At 40.9% G+C, this 9,990-nt stretch overlaps 1 protein-coding gene across 3 annotated transcripts; it reads left to right on the forward strand.

Annotated features, from left to right (window-relative positions):
• Positions 1–2,104: 2,104 nt before the first annotated feature.
• telo2 (TEL2, telomere maintenance 2, homolog (S. cerevisiae)) lies at positions 2,105–9,238 on the forward strand. Of its 3 annotated transcripts, none has more exons than XM_034558475.1 (22): positions 2,105–2,290; positions 2,416–2,488; positions 2,726–3,097; positions 3,181–3,458; positions 3,569–3,637; positions 4,194–4,341; positions 4,451–4,553; positions 4,632–4,700; positions 4,796–4,937; positions 5,103–5,239; positions 5,324–5,409; positions 5,962–6,060; positions 6,130–6,218; positions 6,308–6,399; positions 6,589–6,705; positions 6,839–6,910; positions 7,022–7,192; positions 7,283–7,374; positions 7,475–7,574; positions 7,824–7,888; positions 8,129–8,244; positions 8,876–9,238. In XM_034558475.1, exons 3-22 carry the CDS (start codon positions 2,757–2,759, stop codon positions 8,995–8,997), a joined length of 2,508 nt encoding a protein of 835 aa, XP_034414366.1. In that variant the 5' UTR covers positions 2,105–2,290; positions 2,416–2,488; positions 2,726–2,756; the 3' UTR covers positions 8,998–9,238. The 3 variants fall into 3 exon arrangements, with proteins under 3 accessions (XP_034414366.1, XP_034414367.1, XP_034414365.1); XM_034558476.1 differs by having other exon boundaries at positions 2,416–2,439; XM_034558474.1 differs by lacking the exon at positions 2,416–2,488.
• The last annotated feature ends 752 nt before the right edge of the window (positions 9,239–9,990 follow it).

Raw genomic sequence — 9,990 nt, forward strand, 5'->3', positions numbered from 1 at the left:
TTTGAACAGCTTGAATGTGACCTGCTCAGAGTGGTCGTTTGTTGAGATCGTGGCACTCTTCCATAACGCTGGCGTTGCTGTGACCTCCTCAGGGTTGTGATTTTAGACGGATGGCCGAGTCTGCAGTTTCTCCTGTTGTCTTCCCAGCTGGAGTCAGGTCCTGCATGAAAACACATATTTTTATTATTTAGCTCTGATTCAGTCGTTTGACCTATGTTTTGACTGACATATCATATGCATAGTTTATGTTAGTGAAGTTGTGAGGCCTCACAATGTCAACACGCGACACCTTAGACCTCACACCAACACTTTGCTGAGTTCAGCTTCCGGTCTTTTAGTGTGACCGAAGGTTTTGCCCAACAGATTTCATTCTTCAGTCTTTATAGTAATGAATCCTTTTGGCATTACAAACAGGAAATGGGGTGACACTTGAACACAGCAGGCTTTACTTCTCTTGATTCGCTCCCGACTTCATATTTTTGTGCATTCGGCAGATAGTTTGGCGGAACAGAATAACTACACATTGAGACCACAGAGCTGAGCAAATGTGACCTTTTTGCAGAGCTGAAGGTGACTGCACTTTAACCACCAAATTTATCCATTTTAACTCCTGCTTTCAAAATGACCAAAGACAGAGGCTCCAACTTTAACTGATCATTTTAGCTATCAGGGTTCGTGATCTCTTGATAACTTCCTCCTGTTCTTATGAATCCACAGACTCTGAGCTTGCCTTGAAAGGAAACAAAAACCCTTCTGCTAGTCAAACACTGTGCCTCTGTGTCTCAAACTTTGCCTCGAAACTAACCTGACAATGAGCCCTGGGGAAAGCACTCACCACGTGACTGTCAGTTTATTAAATTATAATTATAAAAAAACCTAAACTGTAAATATGAATTGTCATTTTTGTGAACCTTTTCTCCGTCTCTCATGCTCACTTCCAGTGTCCAAAGAAGGTTTGCTCAAGGCACACACATCACTACTGGAGTAGTGCATGCATCGCCATTCATTATGTTGACATGGGAAGATAAAAAGAGAATATTGTTGAAAAAAGAGAAATTGTAAAAGTTAAATTTATTCCTATTTTCAAAGATACATGTATACATTATAACAGTATTGGTTACAGCTGTATATTATTTTTTGAATATCCCGAAATGATCTAATCCTGTTATTAGGGAAATATAATTTCAGTCATTGTAAAAAGAGAACAATTTAAAGGTAAGGCAGTGAAAGTAAGATTAGAAAAATAAATGGTATAAAACGATCCGGTGTTTGGTTGCTTCATTTGTTTCTTGTTTTTTACATTGTACTATGTGTTTGCATTTACTGTATAGATTCTGGCAGCACAATATAGGTTTGATTTTACCATACATATTGTAATTTGACGGAATATGTTAACAAATGTCATCACATGTTTTCAGCTCAGATGGTAAGTCATCAAAGGTGATTCTAATAAGTATTAGATCAAGCCACAGGTGTGTATGTATTCCAAACATTATTATTTGACAAAGTTTAATTAATTTCACTCTCTAAATACCCATTAATGTGTAAGCTCCATAAAAATGTCACCAGGTACCTGATATTGGTCTCTCTGCATCCAATCTACCAGCCCCACCTGCAGATTGTGGCTATGTACTGCAACCACACTTTGCACTTTTTGTTAACGGAATGAACACAATCTTGTCAATACCAACACCAGTTATCACCACTATTAACTCCTTCAACTGTCAGAATACAGGTCGAAAGACTCCCCTCATAGTAACCATGCTAGCTGCTGCTGTGCCAGTGAATATAGTGTGTGCAATAACTCAGATTTATATAGTTATGATGTTTTGTCTTACTCGACTCATGAAAAGCTTAATTATTAGTATTTAGTCCCCCCCCCCCCCCCCCCCCCCCCAGTAATCGGTATATAATAAGACATTGACATGTATTAATTGAGTAGTCGACCGATTAGTTCATTAGTTAATTGTTGTATAACGTGATAAATGATTAGGACATAACGAGCATCCAGAATTGTTACAAAAACCATTGGCTTCTTGAATGCCTCACCAGTCGGTCCCCGGAACCGTCGCTCGCCTTCTTGCTCAACACGAACGTATTTTGACGGAGCACACAGAGAGCCAAGCGAAGCGCCGCGGCGGGATGTTCACGTTAAAACGTTAACTGACAGTAGGAACTGAAAATCCCACCTCGAAAAAAAAATTATATACAACAGTGACTATAAGTCATGTCAGACATATGATTTTTTTTGCTTGTCCAGATGCGTATCAGTTTTGACCGGCTAAGAGTTGTAAGTTAGCTAACCTTAACTCCTTGAGGTTCACTTATTGCACTCTAGTACATTACATTACATGTCATTAGTCATAGTAAAGGTAGTTAACATTAGATATGTGTGTGTTTCCATCTTCATGGCAGCTGCTGTACTTTGAAGCCTTAACGGTACTTGGTTGAAGACAATTATCTACCTAACGCTCAAAAAGCTATTGAGGTAACATTAAAGGGGGGGGGGGGTCACCTAAAGACAATGAACGAGGTTTATTCTGTTATGAGTAAATAAAGTCTTTACATTCAAAAGGTCGTGGTGTGATATTCTGATGCATCCTGTAGCTTCATCCTTCATTATAACTCAAAATTGTGAAAAGCACTCTATATTTATCTACAGACTTTTTTTTATGAACGTTTCTGTTGTCTCGGTGTGAGATGTCCTTTTAATGTCTTTGTTTAGAAAGTAAAGCAAGAAAGTTACCATTTCCAAGATGGAGTCCCTCGCCCCAAATACTGAGGTTCGCCTGGCAGTGGGCCAGTGTTTCCGGACCCTCGCTACATCCACAGACACCAAAGACATTGTCGCTGCCCTTCAGACACTTCACTTCTACTTGGATGAAGGACCAGAGAGTAGAACCACCTCAGTTCAGCGGGCAGAGTTCAGGCGAGCTCACTTCACCCGTACCCTTCAGTTTCTTGTGAGCAACATCCAGGCTGACTGGCTGGCCGGCCTCACAATCGCCCAGCAAACAGAGTTATGGGATGGCTTGTTCCTCAAAGGCCCTCCAGAGCAGGCGCTGCTGGTGCTGATGGAAGGAATAGGAGAGCTAAGGTGGGTGGTGTTGGATAGAGGATGTGGGGCGAGTTCATCGTCGTCTATTCTATAATTACTCTGTTATTATCTTCCTATCGCAGAGCCAGCACACATCTGGACCACTTTGTCAGCATCACTGAGAAGTTCCTTCTAAGTGGTCGACTCGCTGACCTGCTGTGGTCCTACTGTCTGGAGACGGGTCCCTCTGATTCCCCCCAGCTCCGAGAGACACTGCTAGGACGTATTGTGGCGCTGCCGGACGTCACCGCCAACAGGTTACATCTGAAAAACAAGCCTCTTTTTCTTCCTCAGCAGTACTACCCACGACTGGCCACAGAGATGCTCACTGCCCTGGAGCGGACCTGTCAAGCACTCAAAGGCGAGGAAACATCTTTTAATAATGTCAAATTATTGTGAAATATTTACTGTTGTGATATCAAAAAGATAATTTCTCATCCCGTCTATTTGTCTGATTTGTATATTTAACAGATGGTACAGACTGCTCTTTGACCTTTGTGGCTCAGACACTTGGAAAAGTCTGTATCCAGGGCCATAGTGGTGAGTCTAGTGGAAACTTACCAAACAGTTATCGAACTCTTAGTTTTCTAACTCTAGAAAACATTTTACCAACAAGTCCAATTATTAAAGCATACCTTTTCTTATACAATTCATTGATTAGAAATTAATTGCCAACCATTTTGATAACTTAACTGTTTGAGTTATTTATCGAGCAAACGTTTTAAACAGTTACAGGTTAATGATTCTCAAATGTTTTTGCTTTTGTCTTGTTTTATATTATTATTGTATTATTATATTTAATATCTTTGGTTTGTAGTAGATGTCACCTTGAGCTTTATGGTTTTACTTGAATTGGTTAATGGGATAAATAAGCATTGCGATCATTACTCACAGCAGGTATAGTCAAATATCAAATAAAGTTAAAGAAATGAGAAGCTTTGAATTGCTCTCAACAATCTTGACTAGGTGTGATAGACACAACTGTCATCCATTAAGTTTAATTCACCTTTCACTTTCATCTCCATAGAACATGAATGGACCCTGAGTGGCACAATAACGTTGATCCTCCTCTAACATTTTTATTTTCTATCTACAGGTTTGGTGCTGGCAGTGATGGCTCCGCGGCTGTCTGTGTGCACGCTCTCAGACATGGTGTGGCAGAGAGTTTGCTGGAAGCTGCTGCAGAACGTTCCACAGCGATGGATGGAGAGTGTGCTCACTGGGCTGGTGCAGGCCGTCAGCGGGTAAGGCGGAGACGGAAACAACTATTTAAACTGCTCGCTGTTCATATGGCCTCTAGCCATCGGTTTTCTATCTGCCTTTCATGACACCAGCGTCTCGCCTCTTTTCCAGATCCGATGCCTTGGGCAGGATCATTGGGAATTTAGTGTTGACAAATAAAAAGGCCCAGTTTGTCATCACTCATAAGCTGCTGTTACTGCAGTACAAGTATGAGGTAAGAAAATACCTTGCAGCCTGACAGTAAATCATATAATCTGCTAAATGTATGAAGCATGTGTTCTTTTTTCCCCAGACTCAAGTCTTGAGAATTGTCCTGGGTTACCTTGCAGCAGACACGGAGCGAAGGCCACTGCTCATCCAGGTGAGTGCATTTGGATGTTCAGCAGCTACATGATATCACATTATATATATATATAGATGATTTTGATTTTGACGTGTGTGTGTGTGTTTTGTCAGGTGTTACAGTCTGTGTCCCAGACCTGGGCTAACCCCAGTGCAGTGAAGCACACACCTCTCGAGCAGCAGCTGTATGTCAGCAAGGCCTTACTGCTGAGTGTTAGTCTGCTGAAAGACTCCGAGCTGCAGGAGCTACGCTCAGGTACAAATAACAGTGTTTGACGCCTCAATTCACTCTGGGAAGCCAACAGCCCAAATAGAAGTGACCACATCCTTTGTATCACACACTCTATATATCATATGCTCATATTCAGGGATAATACAGTAGCTTGTCGCGCTCCTCTCTCTGTTGTGCCTCCGCTCTCAGAGTTACTTCAGTGTATGCTGGGCGGCATGCAGAGCCATCTAGACAGCAGTGTGGTGCGCATCAGGCGGATGGGCATGGTGGTGGGAGAGTGCTTGAGCTCTCGTATGGATCTCAATAAAACCAAGCTCAAGTTTGAGGTACAGTCCGTGTGCTGATCGCAAGATGCAACGCTAGTGAGCCTCATTGGCCTGTGTCTGAGTTTGTATTGTGTTGTGTCGTAGTACGATCAGGACGAGGAAACTCAGGAGCTGCTTTCTCTGATGACTCCCATGACTGGCGATGAACCCGAGGCTGAGGACGTGAACGGGTGAGTTCTCTACATCTCGCTAACGCTTATGTCAAGATTTGTGAGGTTGGCCTGTTTGACATATCTATGAGCGGATGAAAACAAAAAGTCCACTCTCATTCATGCTCCCCATTGTTTGTTACACTTACGTGCTTACGTTTAGGATTCTAGAAGTATTGTTTTAATATTCAAAAAGTATTGTTTTAATATTTTTTTTAAACTGATAGTATCTTTGAATTCTAAGGAACAGTCATGAACTGTTATGACGTACAGAGCATTATTATCCCTATTTCCATAGTTTGTGGGCAATATGCACAGCTAAAAATATATTTTTGGCTTGATTTTTGTAACTTATATTTTATGGTAAATTAAAAGAATAATAGGAACTATGAGCTGCTTGTTTTATAGCGTTTTAACAGAGCAATGGAGAAAACGAACCCAAGGACACACTGTATATGATCTTGGCAGCCAATATTCAAATGACTTAGCGACTATGTTTGAACAGTCGGCCGAGTTCCATAAAACTTAATCACAATATATATTTGTATTAAAGATAAGGTCTGTTGTCTACAGAGTCGACTCTCCTCAAGAGACCAGTGAAACAACTCCATCCATTCAGAATGCATCATCTCAAAATAAGTCAAGAACTGCTCCAGACTCTGACCTGGACAGGTACGTATTATTAGCTCTTCTCTATTTGTGCAAAGTGTTTTGTTAACTCCAAGTCTTTCACTTGTGCAGCGACGATGAGCTCACTCCGTATGATATGTCTGGCGATCAGGAAATAAGTAAAGCATCCCCACCCCGCTACCTACGAGACTGCTTGGAAAGTATGGCTACCCGGTTACCGATCACTTTCTATTTAAATTCTGTGCCGCAATCTCCAGCTCTAATATTTTTTATCTAATGACCCGACCAGCCTTAATTTCCTCTGAGGACCCGCTGCGTGTGGAGCTCAGTTTGAGAGTCGCTGAGGGTTTGGTGAGGAAGAACGTCTTTGCAACCCGAGAGGTATGAAATGTCCAGTGCTTCAGATTTATTTATTTCTAAAATTACACTTCTAATTACAAAATGTTCTGGTCCATTTATCATAAAACCAATTCAGTGACAGAGGGTGTAATTTTTATATTTTTTACTTACAGATCACTTTTCACACTACAGTTCATGTTTGTTTGTTTGTTTGTTTGTTTGTTTGTTCAGGTCAGTGTCCAGCTGACCAAAGTGATACTTCACATGGAGGATAAATACAGCATAAAGGGCTTCCCGAGTCTCAGACAGGCGACCATGGTGGCGCTCATTGTCACAGACTGTATCTCTGTATGATCATCCCCTTAGTTTCTACATGGTTTACCTTTTCAAATCAAAATGTATCTTCATAACCATACCGCTTTATTGACATTTTTAAGCATTTGGTATCTCAGTAAATTGTCTCTCTTTCTTTCCATGATAGGTGACTCAGTTTTTGACCACAGAGTTTTACTCCTTGAACTACAGTCTTCGCCAGCGACTCGATATCTTGGAGGTGAAGACAACAGCTTCTCCACTTTTCATAGCGGCTTCACTAAATATACTCAGTGATGGATTTTAACTCTTTTAGTGTAATCATGAGGCTGCTCTTGTTTTGCTTTTTTAGGTCCTTACTCTAGCAGCGCAGGAGCTCTATAAGCCGATCATTGGAAAGAGAAACCCATCTGTGGGTATTGCTGCCGGCACTGATTTGACTCCGTATCCTGGTGACAACCCCGTTGAGTGGCGAGAAGTCGTAGAGAAGCGGATTCAAAGCAAGACAAAACGCCTCAGGAAGGTGGTTACCCACGATTTTCTTCTTCTTCCTCTCTTAATATTTGAGTGAAGGTCTTCTTCTTATCTCTACCAACATTTCTTTTGTGCATAGGGTGCCACACAACCTCCAGCTCAGGCCACCCCGAACCGTTACGCCCCTGTTGCTGGACACTTCTTTTTTCCTCTGCTCAGCAATTATGACAAGTAAGTAATGCTCCTCTTTACAGCTTTCAGAGCTCAACATTCCTAGTTTTTTGTGTACAATTGAACATTTTCAAACTGGAATGTGATACCTTTCTGCTAGGCCTCAAGTGACTTTTGACCTGTTGGGTGGTGACCATCTCGTACTGGGCAGGTTGATCCACACCTTGGGCCTCTTCATGCATCTAGCAGTCAATGCACCGGTAATCTTCTCCATCTGTCCATGATCACAATGTAGAGTTTTTTTATTAATATAATTTTACTAAAATTGTCACTGTGTCACCTTGATGCGGTCATTCAATACATATCTTGTATTATAAAAGACAAAATCAATGATGGGACTCATGGCGGGTAGAATAGTTGGATGCTGTGGGACAAATCATCACAATGTCACATTAAGCAAATTTATATTGGAACACAAGATGAGATTCCTATGACTCTTTTTGTTGTAGATAGCTGCACAGATGGGTTGTGCTTTACTGGACTTTGTGTGGGCGGTGCGCTATCATGTTGACCAGTAAGTATGTTGCGTATCTGTTTTTTATACAGTTAATTGATGAAACACTAACCAGGCTCAACATTAATCAGGTAACTGCATAGCTGTAGCCTTATCTGAGCAACATGTAATTTTTTCTATGGATATTGGAGAATTAAAACAGTCAGACAAAAATAACTCGAGACTGGAAGGTCGGGGCAAACAGAATAATTTGTGATCTTATTTCTGTCCGAGCTGTAACATAAATTCTGTCTGTGAAAGGATGGTGAGACGAGGCGTCCTCTTCGCGGTTTGCTCTGTGTTTCTGAGCATGCCCAGTGAAAACCTGCTGGTGGACCTCAGTGATCAGCTGTTTGAGACCAGAACTTGGCTAGCAGGTAAAAGAAAAAATGTTGCCGATGAAAATAAAGGTTCCTCTTCTTCTTCCAATCTATCCTCAAGAGGTCAAAGTCAGGCAAAGCATTTGTTCCAGTTCTATTATTACCGGGTCACCTTTTCACACATACAGAATATATTTTATTTAGAACGTACACATTATTTAAGCAATAAATTGTTTATGTGTTACTAATAATAGATTAACCCGAAAAACACACGATTCTCGTAAATGCAGTAAGGTCCGAGGCTGCACCTGCATAATGTAATTCTGTCAGGGATGTCCCGTTAGTGACACACAAACACACACAGTCCACACACACATGCACAGCTGGACTGAGCATTTATGGGAAGTAGATGAGTAACAAGGATGTCCTGTACTATGGGCATGACGTGACGGGCTCAGCAACAGATGGATGTTTCTTTGTCCCTCTGAGGATCAAAGTAGTTTCACATTGCAGTGAGTGGAATGACAGAGGACACCTTTTCAAAGAAAAGGTGCAAAGAAAAGGAAAAGGCCAGAATTATGTGCATTGGATTGCTTTTGCTTTTGTAATTCTACTGAGAGATGGAGACGTTCGTGTCACCACTGCTAAAGCTGCTTATAGTCATTGTTTGTGTTGTTAATGTCCACAGATGTGGCTGAAGAAGACCCTGATGCAGATTGCCGAAATCTGGCTATACAGAGTTTGGTACTGCTGGATAAGAGCCTCAAGAAACAGCTACAAGGTCAACAAGCACTGAGCATGGAGTCATGATCCAAGCATCAACAATGAACGATGAAATACTGAACGTGTCTCCGGTGTGGGTCGGTCCTCGCCTTACCTCCATCTTGTCCTCAAAGAACCAGGAGGTTTGAGGTCGATGGAAGTGATGTTCTGGATATTTTCATATCCTGGAACACACAGTCTCCACCAGCGGAAAAGGAGACGCGTCTTTGCACATGTTTGTGAATGTTTTTCTACAAATAAATAAATCATGCACACACAAACATTTCAACACTGTATTGTTGGACATATTGTGTATCATGTATGAACCGAATACAATATTGATGGACTGTAGAATGGAATGCCATTTTTTTTGTAAGGATATCCTTTTCAAACTATTTCCTGTTCTGGCACATCTGTGTGTTTGTTTGCTTGCAAAGGACATCCTGTGAATATTCACGTGCATAAACGGATTCACAATATATATATACATAAATTAAACGTGTTCATCTCTATGCTCACAAACAATGGAACGTTTTGAAATATAAAGTTAATAGATGTATTTGTAATGACCTTGACTTAATTACTGTGGCATATTTAGAAGGAAGATCTCCATTGATTTGCCCCTCAATACATATTTTAAAAATGTATTTCTTTATGCTATCCCTCCCTGTTTATTTGTATTTAAGTGAATAAGGCTGAGAGTAGGTCAGGACATACTATTAGGTAATATATAAGGTTAGGTTGTTCACTACAAAACTACAGCTACATCTTAATACCAACAAGGAAAGACATTACATCAAACCCAGCCATCTGTGTGTTATCAATTTGCCTGTTATCAAGTTGAATACAACAAATTACTACTCTGAATATCAATAGTTCCCCTGAACATGCTTTTAGATTAAACACTGTGAGTTTCATTTCATTTATTTATTCAAATCCATTTAAATGATCTGTCAAGAAACTGGGGATAACATCAGCTGATGAGATGGTTTTGGTGAAACTGACACTCGGGTTTGTTCGTTGTCTTCCGGAACTCCTCCT

Source organism: Cyclopterus lumpus, chromosome 19, assembly GCF_009769545.1.
Source record: "Cyclopterus lumpus isolate fCycLum1 chromosome 19, fCycLum1.pri, whole genome shotgun sequence".
NCBI lineage: Eukaryota > Metazoa > Chordata > Actinopteri > Perciformes > Cyclopteridae > Cyclopterus > Cyclopterus lumpus.

Coding starts and splice junctions, on each gene's coding strand:
- telo2 (XM_034558475.1), top strand. CDS start 2,757: ATGGAGTCCCTCGCCCCAAATACTGAGGTTCGCCTGGCAGTGGGCCAG. Junction 7,193..7,282: donor AGACAAAACGCCTCAGGAAG/GTGGTTACCCAC, acceptor TTTTGTGCATAG/GGTGCCACACAACCTCCAGC. Junction 8,245..8,875: donor GACCAGAACTTGGCTAGCAG/GTAAAAGAAAAA, acceptor TAATGTCCACAG/ATGTGGCTGAAGAAGACCCT.